Source organism: Protomyctophum parallelum, assembly GCF_964188405.1.
Source record: "Protomyctophum parallelum genome assembly, chromosome: 17".
Lineage (NCBI taxonomy): Eukaryota > Metazoa > Chordata > Actinopteri > Myctophiformes > Myctophidae > Protomyctophum > Protomyctophum parallelum.
Window position 1 is genome coordinate 19,124,157 of NC_139719.1, and position 24,660 is coordinate 19,148,816.

The 24,660-nt window shown below is 43.5% G+C and overlaps 1 protein-coding gene across 5 annotated transcripts in view; it reads right to left on the reverse strand.

Moving 5' to 3' along the window:
• Positions 1-24,660, reverse strand: part of cpn1 (carboxypeptidase N, polypeptide 1) — a 409,472-nt gene that overhangs the window by 22,163 nt on the left and 362,649 nt on the right. For 3 of the 5 annotated variants that reach the window (XM_083787972.1, XM_083787973.1, XM_083787971.1), the window contains exons 2-4: positions 12,672-12,931; positions 7,256-7,452; positions 5,743-5,925 (exon numbers count right to left, since the gene is read on the reverse strand). In XM_083787972.1, the coding sequence (XP_083644098.1) occupies positions 5,743-5,925; positions 7,256-7,452; positions 12,672-12,909 (618 nt within the window). In that variant the 5' untranslated portion in view covers positions 12,910-12,931. Of the gene's footprint in view, positions 1-5,742; positions 5,926-7,255; positions 7,453-12,671; positions 13,314-24,660 lie in introns of those variants that run through there. The other 2 variants (XM_083787974.1, XM_083787970.1) reach the window with 2 other exon arrangements.

Genomic DNA, 24,660 nt, shown 5'->3' on the forward strand with positions numbered 1-24,660 from the left:
TGGTCAAATAGTCATAATACATTATTATACATAATTTCTGGGCTCCTTGACATTAAATAGTTTGAGCACCACTGACATAGAAACGTAGGACTTAGAAGACATTTTGAAAGAATCGTCCTCAGGTCTAAATGGGTTAATAAGCTGACGTTCTGTATCTCTGTATGTGTGTATTCAGTTTAATTCTCTGTTTCATGGCCGTGTCCCTCATGGACAGAACATTGCTTCTTTCCCAGACAGACAGTGGTGGAATGAGGAGGAGAATTCAATTCATCTCTACTCCTGGCTCTTCTGGTGGAACCATTATTTTCCTCTAACATATTCATTGTTTGCCAGCACATCTCATAATGTGACACACACATCACTGGTGGAAAGCAACTATAAGTACATTTACTCAAGACACTTAAACACTTTACTTGATTATTTCCATACTTCAATAGTTTATGCTTCTACTCCTTTACATATTATCGGGGGGAAATATTGTGCTTTTTACTCCACTTGCAGTTGTTTTCAGTTAACTTTAGTTCAAATTTAGACTATTATTACATTTCATACAAGATCGATACTACAAACGTCTTCTAAATCCTGAAAGTTTTCTGAAAAACCTCTGTTTCCATATCAGTGGTTCTCAAACATTATCATGTCAAGGACCCCCAATATATGTAATTGGCCGCCGACCCCCATCTGAAAATATGTTGTTCCAGGGACCACCCAGAAGCAAAGTTAAAAAACGTTTGCTCTGAAAGAATATATATTCAAACATTTGGGCCACATTTTCACGATTTTTCAAAAATAGCAGACCTACAAGCTCGTAACGCCGCGTCTCATCATGCAGTGACACCTTGTGACATTGAAGATCAGCTATTTTCGAAAGATTCTCATTCACTTGGAAACGTTTGAGCAGCCTACAAATTTGAAAACTTTTGAGTGGTATATTTTGATGCCAATACTTTGTACTTCTACTCGAGTACAGTCATTTTGTATACAGCACTTTTACTATAATGACTTAATTTACTTAAGTAAAGGGAAAAAAATTAATAATCCCTGCCTATTGTTCTCTAGCACATGGTGACACACGCACGCACGCACGCACACACACACCTACACACACACGGAGGAGGCTCCGTCACACACACACACACACACACACACACACACACACACACACACACACACACACACACACACACACACACACACACACACACACACACCACTAAATACTGGAAGGATTTAGTTGTTTTGCTTGACCATGAATGTTAACAATGCTATGTTTTTATAGATAGCGACGGCGTGTTGTTTGGACGACAGATACTACTGTAGGTCTGATGTAGCCCAAACATTTAGATTCTCGTAGAGGTTTCTTTTTTCGTCAGAATCGAAAAAAACCTCTACGAGAATCTAAATGTTTGGGCTATAGGTCTGATGTTTACCTGGCATCTTAGTGTCTTTGAAGCACAACACAGGGTGGTTCTTTGCACTCCATTTACATGACTATTTGTTTGTTGACTATATAGGGTTCACGTGTCATTTACTCTGATCTTTGTAAGCCTGGGTGAAAAGAGCGCCTGCTGAAATGTCTCAATTATTCGTTGTTCATAATTTGTTCATTTAGCTGTGAGTGTACAAATGTAACCCAAATGGACCCATGCGAGTCTCTAGCTAATGCAAATAAGGTATACACACTTGATTCCCTTTTGTACACTCTCGGCCTTATAACCACTTAAATAAACCCTATACTTTGTTGTATGTCAAATAGCAAAAAAGATATAGCTGAGCTTGTATGTATATCGTCTGTTTTTGCTGACTAATCATCCACTTATGCGGAGTATTCCCCTTTGTTTAGCCAAATGACATGCCCAGAATAGAGATGCGACGGCTCCTGTTGTTAACCCATTTAGACCTGAGACCAGAGCTCTTCTAAAAATGTCTTCAAAGTCATGACCGTTTTCTGAAAAAACTATGGGCCTCATGACAAGGTTATAATAGTTAACTAAAACGAACTAAAAAAATGAAAACTAGAATAAAAAAAAACATTTTAGTTAACTGAAACTAAATTAAAAATAAATAAAAATGATATAACTAAACTGAAACTGTATTGTGTGTTCACAAAACGAACTAAAACGAACTGAAATGATAGAAAAAATACCCTTAGTTATAGTTTTTATCAATATTTATAATTATGCATTTCGGAAATTTATAATATAAACCTTTTAAATTCATTCGATTCATTTCCTCATTTCTCCAACAAGTTTTACGGCTGTTTTCACTAAGCTTCAACTAAGCATTTCACCAAAATAAAAACTAGCAAACCCGCTCTAAAAACGAACTAAAACGAACTGAATTAGAAGAAAAAAAAGTCAAAACTAACCAAAACTAAACTATAATGAAAAACTATTATAACCTTGCCTCATGTGCCGATACGTTCTTAACTTTTCCTCTTACATTTCATCCTAAGTGAAGTCCAGTCAGATTCATGAAACGTTCTTAAGTAGGCAGAATTGTTCGTAAGCATATTCTTATGATGATGAATCCAAATCTGAAGGGGTGTGCCAGTGCATTCAAATTATCATAGGTAGACGCCCCACATATCCTAATTAGCATCCTAATTACCATAGGGAACCGCCCCACCAATCCCATATAAGGCATTGGGAATTCACTTTTCGACCAGGTGGGTGTGGTCTTGCATGACTCCATGGCCTTGCCTGCAGTCACACCTGTGTGTGATTGCAGCACACAGAAAGTCAAACCTAAACTAAAGTCTGAATATGGTGGAACACCAGACTCCAAACATTAAAAATCAATAGTACTGTGGAGGTGCTGAAGTGAACAGAAATTTCCATATTTCTATTTAACATGGTTCCAACTTGTTGACCCTTTTGAAAGCTTCAACATACAATTCTGATTGTATCTGCAGCCTCCATCATCACCACAAAAGGCTTTTTCAGCTTCACATTCAAAAATCGGTTCAGTATCGACATACATAAGGCCAATATTGCCAAAACGGCGCATCCCTAGATGTCATATTTGTTGATAAAAAATAAAACGTTTTGTTAAATAATGTTAAGGCAGCAACTGCTTGGTATGTGGTGTTGAGGGTGAAATGGTGGTGCAAGGGGTGGGATAGGGTGGCTTGCATGTAGGAAGCTTACAGGTGTGGGCGTGTATGGGGGGGGGGGGGGGGGATGATGGCAGGTGGGGTGGGGGTTATGTGGTGGTTATGGTGCATTTGTTTAACTTGGGTTGTAAACTCTAAACCAGTAGTTCTCAAACATTTTCATGCAGACCCCCATATGAAAATATTTTCTGCTAGGGAAATGTTTATTTATCAAAATGTTTCGAAAATAGCCGATCTACAAGCTCAAAATGGGCAGTAATGGGACGTGTTTGTGAGGCTATTTTCAAAGTATAAAATGGGATTAAAGTGGTAAAAAATGTTCCATATTATTTTGCTGTGGACTGCCTGGAACTTCCTCAAGGACCCCTTGAGGTCCTCAGACCAAATTTTGAGCATCATGCAGAGGGCGCTGTTTTTCCACACATGGTTGGCGCAGTGTTTCTATATCAGTGGTTTTCAAACTATTTCATGTCAAGAACACCAAAAATGATATGTAATTGGCCGCCGACCCCCATCATAAAACATTGTTTAGGCATTTGTTTAAATGTTTGCCTTTTTCCGATTTTGTATATATATATTTTTTAATCTTGACCCATTGTTTGAGATGTAGAACTATGGTTTTACAGTGTGCTTGTGTTATGTTGCTGAAAATAGCCGATCTACAAGCTCGCAACGTGTCACAGCGCGAGCAGTGTAAAATAGTGTAAAATGACTTATACTGGATCTCTTGTCCACTAGTCCATTCCTAACATTTTAGTCTAGTTTTATATTCGTCAACGAAATATTTAGTCTTAGTTTTAGTCATCATAGCTTAGTTTCCATTTAGTTTTCGTCAGTGAAAAAAGGTAGTCAATGAACATTTTTCGTCTTAGTTTTAGTCGACAAAAACAACACTGAGTGTGCGCGTACTGCTATATCTGCAGTGCCAACCTATAATGGGAGTGTGTGGGCGGGAGGGGGGGGGGGGGGGGGGGGGGGCTGGGTATCCTCCTTTCCTTCCTTTCCTTTCCTTTCCTTTCCTTCTACCCCACAGTCATCTATAAATAGCAGCTTGGTAAACACATCTCCAGTGCAAGGCAAGGCAGTGCCATTGTTTTCACCTCCAGCTCCAACAGCCTGTTATGTCTGCCTTTATCGTCTTACTGCACACGGCCAAGGTCACAGCATTCTTTTCTCCTCACACTGCAACGCGTGTGTGTGTGTGTGTGTGTGTGTGTGTGTGTGTGTGTGTGTGTGTGTGTGTGTGTGTGTGTGTGTGTGTGTGTGTGTGTGTGTGTGTGTGTGTGTGTGTGTGTGTGTGTGTGTGTGTGTGTGTGTGTGTGTGTGTGTGTGTGTGTGTGCGTGCGCAGTCCCCAGTTGAAGAAAAACACATCGTACAGGGAGATTAAAGTTGATTCCAAGTAGTAAGCCAAGTAAACGCACAGGTGGCCGGGAAACATGCTTGTACATTTCACACACACACACGATACATGAACACATAACTATGTTTTCATTGGCACAAAGTATGTAAGTGGTTCAATAGTTTCACACATATTACTATGTGGTTAGGGTTACACATTTGTTTAGGGGGGGTTGGGTAGGCAGAAACAAAACATGGACATTTTTTAAGCTGAATTTAAATTTCCACTTCAGTCGACCGATGGTTTGGGTTTGCACGCGTTCCCATTTCCCTCGCTTCCTTCATGAACGCATTTTACCACCACTGACGAAATGAACAGTGAACTAGTAGAAGGCACAGCTGGTCTCCACTAGGATTGATATTTGGATAAAATCAAAAAGGAAAATAAAAGGACTAATATAAAAAAAAGAGTGTTTCACATACGTACGTAACTGGGCCTCCTGGTGGCGCTCGAAAAGGCAGAATTGAAAATTGCAGGCCAGGCCAGATGTTTTTCCTTGGGCTGTATAGGGAGTGTGCACATGAACGTTTTGGGCATACAACGTTTTTATGCCCAAGACTTGTCTTGGCCTGTTATAGCGCCATTATGAGGCTGATTTGAAAAATGTCAAGTGGCATTGCTTCCTTAGCCTAGTGGGAATAATGCGTGCACAGTTTCACTGCACTTGGGCCCTGCGTTCATGATTTGCAGCATTTTGTTTCCGACAAAAATCGGGAGACCTATTTTTGCTTGCTTACGATATAAGATTACGATATAAGTCGCTGATGATCGCTCGCTTCATATTTTGAACGAGAGGCATGTTGAAGTCAGAAATGAAGAGCTTAGTATATTCATCTGGTCAAAACCACAGAGAGCTGACCGGCAGCGCGCATGCGCAAAAGAGCAAGGAGTATGGAGAGGCAAACTAAAGAAAAAAAATCAGAATATTTTTCTCTCGTTTGATATCAATGAAGATGCGCTAGGACACATCCTAGCAACCCGTCGGTTGGATTCGTTATGACGTTCCCACACGTCGTACAGTCTAAGGGCTGTATTTTGCGTGTCTTAAGTACGAGGTCTTATTACTTAACTTAAGACCTGGAGGTGTGGTCAATGCTCTTTGGCCACTCAGAATAGCCAAATGGCATTGACCACGCCTCCAGGTCTTAAGTTAAGCAATAAGACCTGGTACTTAGGACACGCAAAATACAGCCCTAAATGTGTTAGTGAACAGTGAATGAAGCCCACCTGTTGTTCCCAGTTGTCGGGGAGCGGCAGGTGATGGTTGCGCCCGCTGCTCTTCTCGTAGTAGTACATGAGGGCGTTGAGGTCGGGGAAGTTGCGGTTCAAGTCCTGCTCCCTGGAGTTGCCGCGGCCCACCAGGTAGCCGTTGAACTCGGGACCCTGTCGGCCCACAGACGACAACACATGCTGAGGTGATGTATTAGAGAGGAAGGAAAGGAGAAAGGGTGTTATGTCATATATACATATTATGCACAGTATCTACTCTCTCTATGTGTACATATACTGTATATTAGCCAATGAGCCAAAATACATCGCAGTGCATTATAATTATTTCTAAGAACCAACTTTAATACCCTTATAGGATTAGTGTCCTATAAGAAAATATTTTTGATAGAAAGACTTGGCTACGAGGGGCTGCATTAAACATAATTTACAACACAAACGCTAAACATAAACCACCAAGAATGAAGCTATAAGTGCAAATATGCTCAGTGTGAGGGAAAATACCAATACAGTAATGATTAAAACAATTACAGAACACAGTCCCATACCATATATGTTTTGATTTATTTTACTTAACCATATTTTTCTTGTCTCCAAATAACTAGGTCCTGAAGTTTAAGTGAATAGACTGAAACACTATTTGGATGTGCGTACTTGCTAGTTTGTAGTAGGTTCATGCCTCGTATGCCCAAACACTGACTTAAATGTATGTGCGCACGAGCACGTTTAAAATGCCCAATCGTATTCATGTAATGTTGTATACGTGTGTGATTATTTTACACATTATTGTGTGTGTGTGTGTGTGTGTGTGTGTGTGTGTGTGTGTGTGTGTGTGTGTGTGTGTGTGTGTGTGTGTGCGTGCGTGCGTGCGTGCGTGCGTGCGTGCGTGTGCATGCGTGGGTGCATATACCGTAATTAGCCCTAGCATAGCAGCAGTTGTTTTTCCCCAGAGACACTAGGTAGTAACAGACATTGACAGAACAATGATATCAAACCTAGAATCTGTCCTAAATGACATACCTACTACACATCTGTGGACAAGAACAATAATACCCAGATAAACAACACACATACAAGACAAACATGTTGTTCCAGGACTCTTGGAATGTTTGTAACCTTTCACATGCACGCACACACGTATGTGCGCACACACACACACGCGCAAGTTATGCCATGCTGGGAACCTCCTTAAGAGAAGATTTCCACAGTTCTAGACTTCTAGATAGTGATTTTCAACCATTTTCATTTCAAGGACCCGTAGCTTGACATGCATTAGGGCTATACGGACGGACCTCAATTTAACGGGACCCAATTTTATATTGTAAAAATCAACGATAATTGAACTCAGAGAGTGTATACACGACACATGGAACCAAATGGACCCGTCTGGGTCCACCTTGGTTGACTCCCACATGGAGCTCCCTCCTCCTCAAGGACCCCCTGGGTGGGCGGGGTGGTCCCCGGGCGGGTACCGTACCCCACGTTGAGAACCACATGGTCACTACATGGTCACCTGATTGGCGGCCACCTCGTACCCGTCGGGGTTCATGGAGGGCAGGATGTGGATGCGCGTGTCGTGGACGAGGCGCGTGATGCGCTGGTTCCCCGCCGCGTACTCCTGGCACAGGAACTGCGAGAACTGGATGAGCAGCTCGCGGCCCAGGACCTCGTTGCCGTGCATGTTGCCCACGTACTTGAACTCCGGCTCCACTGGGAGGGAGGGGGAGAGAGAGAGAGAGAGAGAGAGAGAGAGAGAGAGAGAAAAAAAGGAGGAGGAAGCGAGAGAGCGGGAGAGAGAGAGCAAAGGGTTAAAAGGGACCAAACCGAACCCAGCACACGGCAGTGCTTCGTTTTCCCAGAAGTGCTGTTAAAGCATGAAATCAATCACATTTTTAGAGAGGTTCTGTGAGTGTGTGTGCATGTGCGTGTGTGTGTGTGTGCGTGTGCAGTCTGCGCACTTGTATTTTTACTACACTCTTGAGAGCCAACGTATATAGTATAGGATTCAAGAAATAGACGTTGTGAGAACCATGTTGGTTGTTTTTACGGTTCAAAAAAGGGATTTGGGGAATTAGGTTTACAATTAGGAATTTTGAGGTTATAGGTTAAGGGTTTAGCGTTATGTATACTTGTATATACTAAGGTGTCACACACCCCAAAAAAGGCCTCTGTGTGTGTGTGTGTGTGTGTGTGTGTGTGTGTGTGTGCGCGCGCGCGTGCGTGCGTGCGTGCGTGCGTGCGTGCGTGCGTGCGTGCGTGCGTTTACGTGTGCACTCAAAGGGTCAACGCTCCACATAACCCTTATATGTAAGCCTTAGAGCCTGCATTGGCCTCTATACACAATGTTTCTGCTCACAAGTTACTACTAATTCCAGGGAAAGACCACCATAACAAGCTGCAGCCTACACTGGAATACACCCCGGTCAGCAACAGTGGTGGAAAAAGTACTTTCAGTATGTTTTATTTAAGAAAAATAATCAATACTGCAATGTACTGTAGAACTACTCCGTTACAAGTAAAAGTCTGGGATTAAAATGTTGTACTTGAGTAAAAGTACAAAAGTATTGGCATATATACTTCATGTACCAAAAGTAGAACGTACTCATTGTGCAGAATGTCCCATTTCAGGTTTTCTAATGTTCAAAACGTCTTTTGAAAATGGCAGATCTACAAGCTCACAATGGCCAAAATGTGGTTTTTTTCAGCTGCTTGAAAAGCAAGCTGGGCTTATAACATCTCGTGTATACCGCAATCTAAATCTCAAAATCTAGTAAAAGTGCAATAGTACTCAAGTAAATGTACTTATTACCGTTGCACCACTGGTCAGCAACGACGACATTCTGAATACAATACATATTCAAGATGAGACTGATATTTGGATAAGGAACTGCATGGGGTCATTCTATGGGGGTCTCTGCCACTGATTGGCGTAGACAGCTATCAAAACAGTCCTGGGGTTTCGCCTGATTGGCCGTAAAGAGTCAGACAAACGTCCAACGAGGGCTTGCAGCTGGACCAAGACTATTGACTGGATGTCCTCACTGTTGGGGCATTGTTTTATCTTTTCATAATATATCATCTTTATCTTTTTAAACATGCCAGATTTCCAGCCAACAGTGATGATACAGTATAGCCAGACCCAGCAGTCTGACGCAGGACCTTGTCTGTGGCCTTGCCCTGATGCAGTAACGCGCTGTGTTTGGTCAGCGTGATTAATGACTTTCTGTCCAACAGGATAGTGATTTGGTGCCTCTTCGAGAGGAAAACCCTACCATCCATGCAGCTCGACCATGTTTGCTTTCCAAAAGATCCCTGTGCCAAGAAAGTGGTGACAGCCTGATTAATTCACATTCCTCCTAAAGGCTGTGGCTTTGGGGAGCTTTTAATTGGCCTTGTGAATGAGAATCATTCATAACTGTAAAAAAAAAAAAAAAAAAAAAAAAAATGGAAGAAGAAAATCCCCCAAAAAACTGCACCTCCAGCAACCTTTGTACAACGAGAGCCCAACTGAGTCGTAGGGCTTAGAAAACAGTGTCTCGTCGCTGGCGGGTGAAAACCTGTCCAAAACGGGAAATATAAAACATTTTATAATAATAATAATAACCTGCTCTGTTGGATCCAGTGTCGTTATAACTTTGTCACTCTTTCTCTTACTTAAATAGTTTTTCTCCATAAAATAGCAGATCTACAAGCTCACACAACGCGCGGCACATTGTGAGCTTGCAGAGCTGCTATTTTTGCTAACTTTAGTGTGACACTGTATAGTACAGCGTTTCCCAAACACTGGGTCGGGAGTCGGGACTCATTTGTGGGTCGCGGACACATTTTCATTTCATAATTCAAATTTGTATTTCAATTATTTTAAAAAGATGAATGATTATTATTTTATTTTTCCCAGAGATTTTTAAACTTCAAACTTTTCTTCAAAAGAACTATTCGTATTATGAAACTTTTAAGGAGCATAGCCTATAACGAAAATAGCTGATCTACAAGCTCACACAACGCGCGGCACATTGTGAGTTTTTAAGGAGCATAGCCTATAACGAAAATAGCTGATCTACAAGCTCACAAAACGTATGAAATCTATTTCACTATATATAGTTTGGGTCTCGCGGTCCCGGGGAAGATGAGAGGAAAATTCCCCTTTTTGGGTCTCAAGCTTATAACAAGTTTGGGAACCAACCACTGCTGTATAGTGTGACGAAATATGGAGATAGGAGGTCTCTGGCGGACAGCGTCGGTCTGTTGGAGGAATGGGAGAGAGAGAGAGGGTGCCCTGGGGAGACAGCAGGCAGCTCTGTGCCCAGTGTACATGTTGCACTGGTCTCTGGAAAGAAACACATGTATCCTCTCCTCCGCCTCACCACATCCTCTCTTCCTCTGTCCTGCCTGCAGTGTGTCTGTCGTCTCCTACACTGTCTCGCTCTCAGCTGCCCTATTCATGTTGTCGGTCTCTCCTACACTGTCTCCCTCTCAGCTTTCCTATAGTCTGTCTCTCCTATGTACACTGTCTCCCTCTCAGCTTTCCTGTAGTCTTGTCTCTCCTATATACACTGTCTCCCTCTCGGCTTTCCTGTCTCTCCTATACATTGTCTCCCTCTCAGCCTTCTTATAGACTGTTTCTCCTATATGCACTGTCTCCCTCTCAGCTTTCTTATAGTCTTCTTATACTCTCCTATGCACTCCTATGTCTCCCTCTCGGCTGTCCTGTACTAACTGTCTCTTCTACAATGTCTCTCTGTCAGCTCTGGTGTACTGTCTGTCCCTACAAGCCTGTCTCCTTCTCAGCTTGCCTAAAGTGTGTTTCCCCCAATACACTATCTCCAATTAAGCATTCCTATACTGTTTTTCTCTCCTAAATTGTCTTATCTCTCAGCTTTCCAACTATCTGTCTCTCCAACACTGTCTCCCTATCAGCTTTCCTACTATCTGTTTATCCTAAATTGTCTTATCTCTCAGCTTTCCAACTATCTGTCTCTCCAACACTGTCTCCCTATCAGCTTTCCTACTATCTGTTTATGCTAAATTGTCTTATCTCTCAGCTTTCCTACTGCCCGTCTCCCTTTATACACTCTGTCCTATATTGGTAAAGGAGTGTATTGTTCGCGTCAACAAATTAAACAGGGAAACACAAGGCAAAAGGTGATATCCCTCTCTCTCCTCTTATATATATAAAGAAAGCCTAGACTCAGCAGCATGTGAACGACATTGACTTCCTGACTGTGTGCGACAGCGGAAGGGTCAACCCACGCCAGCGACCTCTCTCTCTCTCTCTCTCTCTCTCTCTCTCTCTCTGGTGGTTCAACTCTGTCAGCGGCATCGGTTCCTGTTTTTCAGACCCCGGTGGTCACCTTGCCGCGCGGGAACACGTACGGCACACATCCTTCTATTCTGGCAGAGGAAGCCGGCTACTTGTGCAAGAGAAATGGAGCTTGGAGAAAAGAAAAAAAAATAAGAAAAAAAAGAGCTAGTTCAGCTCTCAGCTGCCAAAAGGCACAACATGATCCGTGTAGAAATCTCGCATACATCATCAAGCTTTTTTTTCTCCTCTCTCTCAGCTTTTTTTCCTCCTCCTCCTCCTCCACCTCCTCGCCTTCACTGGTAGGAAAAGCGAGAGATGTTTTTTTTTTCATGAAGTTGCATGTCACGCCGTGAGCTATGAACTTTCCACATTTTGCAGTATATGCAATTGCATCACATACAAAATGTTTGTCATTCTTCCTGTCTGTGTGTATGGCCAGAGCTAAAAGGAAAAGCAAATAATACGAATTTGGGTCCAGAGCCGCAACTGTTGACTCAAAGTGACACTTTGTAAACTGTGAAGCTTAATTGTCATATCCTCTTCAGCTGTTGAAAGCATCGCCGTCGGGCGTGTTTGAACAGATCTACAAAAGCTTCGAATGAATCACAGATGTCCTTAAGGGGTATAGCCGACATGTTCTTTTGTTGCTACCCCTTCTGAGAAGAAACCCCGAAAACCCTCACTCCCAATGAAGTATATATCCTGAGCGTTTTTCCACAAATGTTTTCCTAGTAATAGCGAGGGCAAGGAGCCAGCTTGGGCCCCGCACGGCCTGCTCTGCTTTTTCCTACTCCGCTATTAAGCCCCACAGAATAATAACACACCCCACAGAATCTAAACTTCGTGGAGCCAAAGAGCCACAATCTTGTATTTCATCTTGTCGACCCCCCCCCCCCCCACTTGACAGCTCTTGTCTCCAGGCAGCCAGCAGCAGCAGTTCTCACACCCCACAGGCAAGAAGGGCAAAAAGATCCATTCGACAAGGAATGCACTTTACAGCTACAAGAGCTGGTATTGTTTGTTGATGTTTCGAGGACATGAAGAATCGGCCGCATAATGTCACCACTGTGAAAATATATGGCGGGTGCACTGACCCATAACGTTAGGACTGCCCTAACTTATTTCAATTTACTTTCCAATACTAAGTTCTGATCCAAGGGGAAAGTATAAAGAGCTGCTACACATCTCGGCAGCCTTGAACAGTGCATTCATGCATGTACAGACATCCCTAACTCTTGCCAGGTATGCATATCAATGAATGAATGATGATTACATTTTTGGATATTTGCGTTGGTTATTCAAAAACTACTCAAACAAATATGCAAGCTACAAGCTTTGTCCAGCTGCTATTTCTTTTTAAACATTTTTAGAAGAATCTTGAAAAAGGTGAGAACCACTTCGAGCCTCAATGGGGTCAGGTTTAATTCATACACACCTTTCATCATCTCTAGCCTCCCTTTCGGGACCCTCGGTTACCTTTTCTGTATTGGGGACAGCGGTTATAACGCCGTCCCAAATACAGAAAAGTTAACCGAGGGTCCCGAAAGGGGGGCTATACACCATCATCTCATGCAATAGAATCAAACGAGACAGCTATAGGGTGCTCTCTCTCTTTCTCTCTCCTTACGCGCTTCGTGGATGCCCGGGCTGTCGCTGAACTCCAGCACGTAGAGGTGGCGCCCCTGCACGCTGCGGCCGATGCTGTAGATGCGGCTGATGTAGGGGCACTCGCTCTGCACGGCGAACAGCGCGCGCACCATGTCCTCGTAGCGGTGGTGCTGGAACTCAGGCCCCGAGGCGCGGGCCAGGTGGCCGGCCAGCTGGCCCAGCAGCAGAGCACCCAGCCAGCCGCCCCACTGCAGCATGCTGGCTCCTCGCTCCACACCCCTGGCCCAACAGTCCTGGTTACAGGGCCGGACTGGACAGGACAGGGCTGGACAGGAGAGGATAGGAGAGGACAGGAGAGGACAGGAGAGGAGAGGAGAGGAGAAGAACAGGAGCTGCTGCTGGACTGCCCTGAGGCTATACCTGACTCTCTCTGTCTCTCTCTCTCTCACCCCGAGTCAGTCCGAGTCCAAGCCCTCCCTTCTCTCTCTCTCTCTCTCTCTCTCTTTTGAGCCTGTGTGGATCTACACTCTCACTTCAAACCATAGTGCTCCTCTGGCTTTGACTAAACTCTCTTTTCTGCTGCTCTCTGACTGCATGTCCCTCCTGCTCACATCCCCCCAATCACACTCTCTCTCTCTCTCTCTCTCTCTCTCTCTCTCTCTCTCAACCTCTCTCCCTCTCAACATCTCTCTCTACCTCTCTCTCACTCAGTCTCTCTGCCTCCTCCCACATACAACACTCACACTGGAGAGCAAATAAGGACAGCCCCCGACTCCTTCTTTGTCTCACACTGCTCTCTCTGTCTCTCTCTCTTTCCTCCAACAGCTGTGTCAATTCATTTTTATTTAAATTCAAACATACATTTGCATGTCCACAAAGCAAGTGTGAACAGTACGCACAATTAAATATAGTGTAAACAGAGCTGTGTAACATTTGCATATGCCATATACTACATATAGCAATCATGATAGCAATAGAAGGGAGAAACTTCCTTTTTCTTTTGTCAAATGCTTTTTTTGTATACATGTTCAATCTATCTATATCAGTCTATAGAGCGTCGCTGTCCCGCCCCCTACCAGGGCCCTGCAGGAAATGATTCCCCGTTCATTTTCCTCATAGACATTTCAAAAAGTATTTATTTAAAGGCCTTTAAAGCCAACTCGAGTTGTGACAAATCATGACAACAATCATGGCCAAACAAATAATTAGAAAGAGGAAGAAAACAGCAGGTTATACAACACTTTTTTTCTTGATTTTCTTCTTTGTGATTATTTGTTTGGTCCAAAATATTGTGTTTATTACTTTATTGTCATGATTTGTCACGACTCTTTGTACGACGCTTAAAAGGTAGGGGCATTGGGAATTATTTCCTGGGCCTGGCGTCGTCATGAAAGGGGGCGGGACTGCGACGCTCTATAGAGATGGTAACCGGAAGGCTCACCCATTTCTTCCCCGCCAAACGCACGCTGGTGCGGTTCTCGTATATTCTCGTGTATATTTGTTTTAATGAGGATAAGGAGTTAGGCATTACCGAGGTCTACGTTTATGAATGTAGGGTTTTGGCATCGTTCTACTGAGGTTAAGGTTAGGAATAAGGTTAGGTTTTTGGCATATAGTTTACAGAGGTTATGTGTAGGAATGGCAGGTATAGAGACCGTTCCAGGGGTCGTCCGGGTTTAGATCGGTGAGGTTCAGATCTGTAAGGTGCAGGAAATACAGTATGGTAGTATTAGTATATGTTACAGTGTGGATTTTGTCGACTAAAACTATGACAAAAGAACATTCATCGACTATACCTTTGTTCACTGACGAAACCTAAATGGAAACTAAATGAAAGCTGAATGAAGCTGAATGAATGATGCTATGATGACTAAAACTAAGACAAAATATATTGACAATTTTGTCAACAAATAAAAACTTAGGAAGGGACTACTAGTGGACAAGAGACCCAGTATAAGTCATTTTACACTTGGTTGCATGCTGAACATACTGTAGCAGATGTACAATAAGCTTGTAGATCGGTGTAAAATTAGTCATCACGACACCATCAAGGCCCGCCAAAATACATTTTAGTGGACTAAATCAACTGTAGATATTTAGGTCGACTAAAATCGTATGATATTTAGTCGACTAAAACTAGACTAACAAAAAACATTCCAGGTGACTAAAATGTGAACTAAATTAATACTACTCAAGAGACTGAAAACTAAAATCAAAATGTGCTGACAAAATCAACACTGGTGTATATATATGTTAGTTATGGTGGTTGTATTCTTCTCCTGTCACAGCATCTTATATCTTGCTGTGTGTTTGCACATTGCTGCACATTGCTGCCAGATATATTGCAGGTTTTTGCTATTAGTCATGTTTTCCAAATCTGTCTTTGGGTGAATCTGTGGGTCAACAGTGTTAATTTATAATGTATCAACCTTTAGCCAACGTGTAACCAAATGGACAGTATCCAATATACTGTATCCATTAGGCTACATGTGTACAGTACTCTCAGAGCTCATGCAGTTAGTTGTGTGTACTATATATATTGTTTACATTTGTTATTCTCATCTCAAGGACCCCCTGCAGTTCACTATGCATTATTAGAGAGCGTGCAAATGGAACCCAATGGTCCCTTACGGCCCCATTTGGTTCCACTTGCACAATCTCAGAGTTACCAATCATTTAGATATACACTGGGACCGGGCCCCTGGAACCTGCTCACTAGGGACCCCCTGGAACCTGCTCACTAGGGACCCCCTGGAACCTGCTCACTAGGGACCCCCTGGAACCTGCTCAAGGGGTCCTTGGAACTCGCTTTGAGAACCACTGGTATCTCAAAGCTCCCCTCCTCTCTCTCTCTCTCTCCCTCCCTCCCTCCATCTACGGTACTTATCTTTCTCGGCATGTGTTTCTTCCGTTCTGTCTGTCTGTTAGTAATAAGTGAATAAAGGCGTGTGTCTACGGGACGGGTTGAAGACTGATCGACTCCCTTTCTGGGAAAGAGGAGTGTTTCCTACCACCACCCCCCCCCCCCCCCCCGATCCCCCCCCCCATTCCCTCAGTCATCAACCCTTAAGTCAACACTATGTACTTTCTCTTTCTCTTAAATTCTGTCATTCTCTCTCCCTCTCTCTCGCTCTGCGCGTGTGTACGGTGTACGCACGTGTACTTTAGACCAGTTTGTTTGCAATGTTGCTCTGACACATGAGGATTCGCAAAACACACACACACACACACACACGCACACGCACACACACACACACTACTCAGTGGTCTTATGCAAGACAGAACGCATAGGCCTTGAATACAGTGCTAAAGTGACATGTAAATTCCGGAACTAATGTGTCCACACACGTATGCCAGGGCTCCAGACTAACTTTTTTCACCACCGTCCCGGAACCGTCCCAAAATACAATTTGAACCGTCCCGAAGTAAATGTATACCGTCCCGGGAAAAAAATAGTACAAAAAAAGCACCACTCAAATTGTGAAATGAATAACTGTATTCCTATTGTAATAGAAATACAATTAAGCCAAACAAATAATGTACTGCATGTATTGAATACATACATGCAGTACATTATTTGTTTGGGGTCATGTTTCTTTTCAGTCAAAATGCTCCCAGATGAAAAATAGGGCTTGGTTAAAAATGTTAATCGAATTAATCAGAGGCTTTGTAATTGATCTAAATTAATCACATTTTAATCACATATCAATATTCGACCTGAGAACAGTAATATTTATTTCCAAATGGATTGTTATTTTGGTGTACCAGTGAATCAATGAATAGTGTCTACAGTAGCTTATAAAACGTTGGTGTAGGCTACTTGATCAAGACCAACAGACTACCAATGCAGGTAGTCTATGAATACTCAAATGTCTATTACATGATGGGTGGCATGAGAAAACAAATAAAGACTACTTTATTAGGGGGAATACTAAGACGAAGGAATCAATAAATCAACAATAAAAACTGTGGAATGAGAGCGTTTTGGGGTGTGCATTCCAGTGTTGGGCAGCATTTCCAGAACAATCTGAGCATTAGAAAACATCTGTTGCTTCAGAGGATATATACCAACATATTATTTAATGTCGATACCAGCTAGCAAGCCTAGCATGGAAGCTAACGTTAAACGTTGGTGTAGTGTAGCCCCATGTCCCTATGGAACCTTTCTGTAGCATGGTTTTATCTATGCTTCCAACCGATCTAAATCTAAATCTTTAAATCTAAATGTCCCATCCACGGGGCAAAAGCAATATAATTCCTAGGATTCCTTTGGGTGAATGATGGTGTGTGCGTTCGTTGTTGTCAACTCTCTGACTGACGGCGCTGGCAGCTCTGCTGGTCTCATGCTGCTCATCGCTGCACACAAAATGCGCATTTTCAGTGTAAAAACTCCTCTCGTCCCGAAACCGTCCCGAATGAGATAAATTTAAGTCCCAAATAGATATTTTACCGTCCCCGGGACGTCGGGACGCCGTTAATCTCGAGCCCTGACGTATGCACGAGTGTGCACGCACGCACGCACGCACGCACGCACGCACGCACGCACGCACGCACGCACGCACGCACGCACACACACACACACACACACACACACACACACACACACACACACACACACACACACACACACACACAGCTCTACAAAGGACGAGCTTTGGTTGTGTTTGACAGCTGCTGGTGGGAGAGAAAGACACAGCGGAGATGAAAAAAGAAAGAGAACTGAAGAAAGGAGGAGTAGAGGGAGAGAGGAGGGGACGAGAGAATGACCACAAATGAGCGATGCGTGCGCGTGTCGTCCCTCATGCGTGTCTCCCTCATTACTGCAAAAGATTGTGTTGGCTTTTTATCTCTGGCATATGGATATCATTCTATTGGGTCCCTCTAAATGAAAGGACCTCAGTGGGTTATCGATGTTATACTATACATGTCCCTCTAAATGAAAGGACCTCAGTGGGTTATCCATGTTATACTATACATGCCTCTAAATGAAAGGACCTCAGTGGGTTATCGATGTTATACTAATACTATACATGCCTGTTGATTCCTCTGTCAGACCTTGTAGTGTGGTTCAGGGCCACTCCAGCTCAGTAATCAAATTGGGTTCTGGATTCAATTCTACACAATTCCATGCAAGCTTGGTTGAGTTTTTTTTTTTTTTTTTTATCGCTAGAAAGCACGCCATGACTTGTTTGTTTATTATTTATCAGTGTATAGGAACCTTGTAACGGTGGTATTTGGGGCCCTAGGCTTATAGGTAAGACTAAGTATCTCTCAATAGAACAATAAAAGAGGCATAACAAAAACAAAGATAAAGGAGGGCTCGCAGACACCAGGCCTTCATGTGGAGTGCATTTAGAAACAATATTGTGAATACTGTCTACTGCGTGAGCCTCAAAACATGCATGCTATAGTAACTATAGCACTGAGGACATGTCCTTGGTATGTCTTCTGAGAATTTGTGGGGTTTTAGCGACCTGAGTTATTCTCAAACGTCTTCATCTCAAGGACCCCTCCAGTTCAGCCATTTCGGCACTGCAGCAGTGTTAGAGTCACACCAGGGGCCCGCGGGGGCCACATGGGCACACCGTTCCAAATATCAGTGTTGATTTCATTGATGAAATACGTTTGACCTTTTTTCACAGACGAAAACGAAATAAACTAAGCTATGATCACTAAGACTAAATAATATTGTCAATTTCATCAACAAATACAAAATCACACCCGTGTGAAGTGAGGGGCGCTAATCTATTAAAGTCTAACTCGTGATGATTAGGTGATGTAATGGTGATGTAAAACAAATGGTGCAAACAAACATTAAAAGCCATTAATAATAAAGAGACAATATGACGCAACGAAACATTATGACGTACATTTTCCCATCATTGCCAATGCGTTTACTAAACAAACTTTGAACTAAAGACAAAAATGAAACCTGTGTATAGGAGGGGCTGGCGCCCCTCAAAAAGTAGACTAAAATGTTAGGGGTCCATTTGGTTCAATGTATACACTCAGAGTTATGGAGGCATGTGGCCTTCATGCATAACTGAGGGTCCTCGAAATAGGTTGAGAACCACTGGATTAGGGAAATGATCAACATATGCCTTGGCTTCCCCTGATTGGCCAACCCAAGCCACCCATTGGCTTCACCGACGTACGGGCAAAGCTTTACGTGACGTTTTTCTCGCCGCACCAACATGTAAGTGTCAGGGTTTAAACGCACAGACGGAGCGACACTTCGATGTGCGTTTGTGTGAGATGCTACACTGGACAGTGCACGTGAAGGGAGGGCCGGCGAGGCGGTACAATGCCGCCGTGGCCGTGGGGCGTGAGGTGTACTTCTTCGGAGGCCCCTACGACGCGGACGCCCGCGGCGCGGTGACCGACGACGTGCACGTCTTCAACTCGGCCACGTTGCGCTGGGCCAGGTTAGCGGCCGCGGCAGCAGTGACGGCGGCGTCCGGAACAGGAGAATGCACCCCTCTTAATAATAATAATAACAAGGGCTTATCCACACGGTGGGGCCACACGGCCGTGCTGATAGAGGACGTCCTCTACATCTGGGGCGGACGCACCGACAAGCTGGAGTAGTGCCGGACGCGTGGAGCTACCACTTGGCCTGCGTCCGGGCGAAGGTCATGTACGTCTATGGAGGGTTCGCCCAGCTGACCGGACGCACTAACGACATCCACAAGTTGGACACCGCCGCGATGCTCTGGTCTTCGGTTAACACGCGGGGCGCTCCGGCCGTCATATCGTGTGAGCACTCCGCCACCGTCTTCGGGACAAAGATGTTTGTATTCGGGGGCTACAGCCACAGCTTTGACTACGACGACAACAACATCAGAGTCTTTGACACGGAGACCGACCTCTGGCTGAGCATTCCCTCTGCACAGCTTCGTCCGGAAGGACGCTGTTGTCATTCGGCCATTGCCCACAACGGAGAGCTGTACATATTCGGCGGCCACAACATGACTCGGTCATTCAACGACATGTGGAAATTCAATTCCGCTACCTTCACCTGGACGAATGTCGAACCCGCGGCCCGAGGCCCGCTTCGGACATCCAGGATGTGCTGTTGCATGGTGGGAGATTGCGCCAGCCTCTTCGGAGGATACGAATCCGACGACCTGTACATCTTAGACTTGAGTCCTAGTCTGAAGACGTTGTGCAAGCTAGCAGTTATTCAGCACGGTATGGAGCAGGCAGGACTCCCACACAACATCAGGTGGGAACTAGCAGCCATGACAACAGCAACAGAAGAACAAAACGACGTGAGTGGGGAAGAAAACGGTGAGTGTGCTCACTGGTAAGAGAAAGAGAAGCTGACAACGGAAAAGAAAAGCAAGTTCCAAAGCTTTGGAACAGAAGAAAGAGAAGAACGAGGCCCTAAAGTATACAGGAATGTGCTTCTACCAACTGCACGGCACCAGAGCAGACATGGCTGCAAAGCAGAAGGTATTTAAAAATAGAAACTTAGAAACAGAAACTAGGCCCAATAAATGTAGACATAAAACATGCTTTGGGCAAAGGAACAGACGGGTTATGGAAAAGATGGAAGGGCACTCTTGGAAACTGATGTGTGTGAAGGAGTGGGAGAGTATTTTTTGAGTCTCGACTCAACAGAGATGAGAGAAAGGTTTGCGTTCTTGTTGAATTGTCCGAAAAGGTATCAGTCAGGTGATACTGTATAAGCCAAACAAAAGAACAAGAACATTAAAGTATAATATTTTTGCATCTCTGTGGGCATCAGTGGTGGAAAGTAATTAAGTACTTTTACTTAAGTACAATTTTGAGGTATTTGCACTTACTTGAGTATTTCCAATTTCCAGTACTTTCTCAGAGCCGAAATGTGTACTTTTACTTCACTACAATTATTTTAAAATTTGAGTTACCAGTTACTTTGGAGATTTTGATTAGAAAACATACATTAACCACTTCCACTTAACTTTTAGTACTTTAAGTACATTTTGATGCTGATACTTTTGTACTTTTACAAAGTACATTTTCAACTCCGTACTTTTACTTGTAACAAAGTACTTCTGAATTGCAGTATTGGTACTTTTACTTAAGTAAAACAATTTCCACCACTGGTGGGCATTCCCTTTATTGTGTTTTGTATTGTGGTGTACAAGTATTCCTTTTGTCTTTGGCATTTTCTGAGTACATTTTTGAGTGAAATCAGAATTTGCAATTTTCTGTTGTGTACAAGCAATTATCTCTCGACACGTGATATATGTGTAACTGCTGGTCAAAACTAAAAGGTCTATATAGGCACCGCCACACTGTAGAAATAGCCAATCTACAAGCTAACACTGCATTTCATTGTGACTATAGCTGTGAACTTGTAGATCAGGTTGGCATCCAGTTTATTGGTGCATTATCACTGCCTTAAAATACTACAATCTAATTCTCTCACACTCACATATTATATAGTTTTACTGTACATGCAGTATGTTGTACGTCTTGCCTGTACTGTACCTTGCCCTCTCTCACATACTCGGTAATAACTTGAATGGGAATTTCTTCACTCCCTAAATCATTGGTTTTCAACCCTTTTTGTATCAAGGCCCGTTATTTATTCGGCATTTGAGTCAAGGACCACCAGATATTTAGCCCCTCAGACCCAAAACTTAGAAGGTTTTGTTGTCAATGGATAGGATTCTTGATGTTGGTACGATAGGAGAGATAACAGGGCAAACATTGATCATCCAAATGGACCCGTACGGGTCCAATTGGTTTCATTTTACACCCGCAAGAGTTAAAGATCTAGAAGGGTCCATATTTGGTCACCAACTCTCCATCATTTAGCTGGGGACCACCTGAATCCCCCTCAAGGACCACTGGTGGTCCCCGGAAACTACTGCCCTAAATCACTAGATTATCCTTCAACATCTGTCTCTGTCCCATCGAAGTACCTTCTGCAACTCGGAACTATGTACTCCACTGACTCCTCTTCCTGACATTCCTCACACAAGGAACTATGTATGTACTCCACTGACTCCTCTTCCTGACATTCCTCACACAAGAAGGAACTATGTACTCCACTGACTCCTCTTCCTGACATTCCTCACACAAGAAGGAACTATGTACTCCACTGACTCCTCTTCCTGACATTCCTCACACAAGAAGGAACTATGTACTCCACTGACTCCTCTTCCTGACATTCCTCACACAAGAAGGAACTATGTACTCCACTGACTCCTCTTCCTGACATTCCTCACACAAGAAGGAACTATGTACTCCACTGACTCCTCTTCCTGACATTCCTCACACAAGAAGGAACTATGTACTCCACTGACTCCTCTTCCTGACATTCCTCACACAAGGAACTATGTACTCCACTGACTCCTCTTCCTGACATTCCTCACACAAGAAGGAACTATGTACTCCACTGACTCCTCTTCCTGACATTCCTCACACAAGAAGGAACTATGTACTCCACTGACTCCTCTTCCTGACATTCCTCACACAAGGAACTATGTACTCCACTGACTCCTCTTCCTGACATTCCTCACACAAGAAGGAACTATGTACTCCACTGACTCCTCTTCCTGACATTCCTAACACAAGCAAAAAGCCTGTCTGAAGTTTCCTACCGTACCACGGTTAGTGTTTTATTTAGTGCCCATTCCTCCATTCATTGCCCCGACATGTCGATTTAAAAAAAATTATACTTGAAATGGGACCTTCTGCATAATGTGTACTTTTACTTTTGGTACTTTAAGTATATACTTAACAATAGTCGTCTATTAGTCGTCCGTCTAAAAATGGGCTAAAAATCAGCTTAGCCTAGACGTTGATTAGCAGTTTTTTAAACGTCTATATATATAGACAAAAATAATGCTCAGTGGGGATATCTTTGTGCTAAATATACTTTCGTTAAGTGTTGTACTCAAGTCAATTTTGAATACTGAACTTGTACTTGTAACAGACGATTTCTACAATAAGGTATTAATACGTTTACATATAAAGTAAAACATGTGAGTACTGCTTCTTCTATCACTGCGGAATCTGAAAGCAACCAATAGCACCAATTACACACTCTATCTAGACTTAGTAAACTGGAGTTGGCTCACAGCTATTTTTGGCTATAGTGTTCCAGAATATGGATGCTAGGTTTCAAGTGGTTAGTTAGCAGCTCTGGGTGGACAGGAGGGCGCGCGCGGTGCCGTTACATGCAGGTGATTGATTGCACACTGGGGGTCTACAAGACATTACTATAAATATGAATCAAAGTAGTATAATGCCAAATCATTTCATCTGATAATGAAAAGGCTGAAAACATGGTTCTGCTTTGTAACAAACCTGTGGTTCACTGCTTGTCCGCTAGATGTCACTCTTGCTTCTCATTCAGTGCCTTTACGTTTGGTTTACTGTTCCTCATGGGATTATTGGGATTTATTGGGTATACTCATGTTGTGTTGTGTTGTTGTTATTTTGTTACTGTATGTATGTTGTCTTGTTTTCAGATCTGTCTTAATTCAGCATTTTGGCTATTTTCTTAGTCATCTGGCTGTGTTGCCTGTCAGGTCAGGTCAGGGGTAGGAAATGAGGTTTTGCCTGGGGCCAAGTTCTGTCCAGGGCTCTTTTGGGGGGGCCGACGTGCAAAGACAGCGTCGTGATTTTTTATTATACATTTTTTTGCCTTTATTTTTATGTCAACTTATATAATATCTCAATTTAAATTAACATTAAAGACAATTTTTAACCCGATGCCATGCTCTCCCTGCACTGTCTGTCGGCCTCCTTATGCTCTCTCTCTGCATTAGGCCTACTTTGAATAGTGATTGGCATGGGGGGGGGCACCCACTGAGCATTTTTGTAGTATGTCTAAATGGAAAAGCAATTGTCTAAAAACTGCGGTAAAAATAGTCTAAAAATTTAAGTTTTTTAGCAGTCTAGGCTTAGATTAGAGGGTCTACATCAGACCTTGATTAGCCAGGCTACCGTGGCACAGTTGGGTCACCACTCACCACCATCACCACACACCTGGAGAGGCAGAGATTGATCAAAATAAAATGCACATGTGGCATTGTGGCATAATCAGTAGGCCACTGGGAATAATCAACTGTAGCTGATTTTTGTGTCTTTCTTTTCATTACAAATCATAGTATACAGTAGGTATTATAGGTGTGTATGCCTGTAAGACGGTAGTGAGACCAGCCATCCTGTACGGCTTGGAAACGGTGGCGCTGAGGAATAGCTAGGCGCCGCTACAGGAGGCGGAGCTGGAGGTGGCGGAACTGAAGATATGCTACCATTTCTCAATTGTCATTTAGGAGGAGTGACAATTAAGGAGGGGCACGGTCAGGAATGCATTGCTAAGCTGTGATGAATGTATTACTCGATTGATTGACTGCCATCACCAAACCACGAATGCAGCATACCTACCGTCAAGAAAGGGGGCGGGCCTGCGACGCTCTATAGGCCGCCCTAGACCTAGAAAACTGTCTGACAGTACAGGCACACTGTCGCGTACAGACGCGTCAGTGTGCCTCCGCGGCTGACTGACGCGGAGGAGAGCGTTTCCGGGAATCTGTCCGTCGCGTCAGTCAGCCGCGGATCCACCAGCTGTCTAAAAACCCCACGAAGAAGAAGGGCTTCAGGTTCTTCTGACGCGTCTGCGTGCGACAGTGTGCCTGCGGGGTGAGGTGAGTCTGCGTGCGACAGTGTGCCTGCGGGGTGAGGTGCTCACAAAAGCCTGAGTGGACAATACAAGTAGGCTATCAGGTAGTAGCTCACACAACTCCAACTCTCTTAAAGACTCTGAGCATTTACCGGGTGCGCGGTCGGGTCAGTAACTTTAGAAAAAGTAATCTATAAAAGAGAAAACACCAACACGCGCGGAATCTTGTTTTTTTTTTTTTTTTTTAAGAGTGCCTTAAAACAACAGTCCGCCAGTGCTGGTGTTTTCTCTTTTAGATAATACAATTACCGTAAACATGTTTGAAAGTGAAATATCCCTGTAAGTGGTTATAACCTTCTTTTAAATTAGATTAAACTATGAT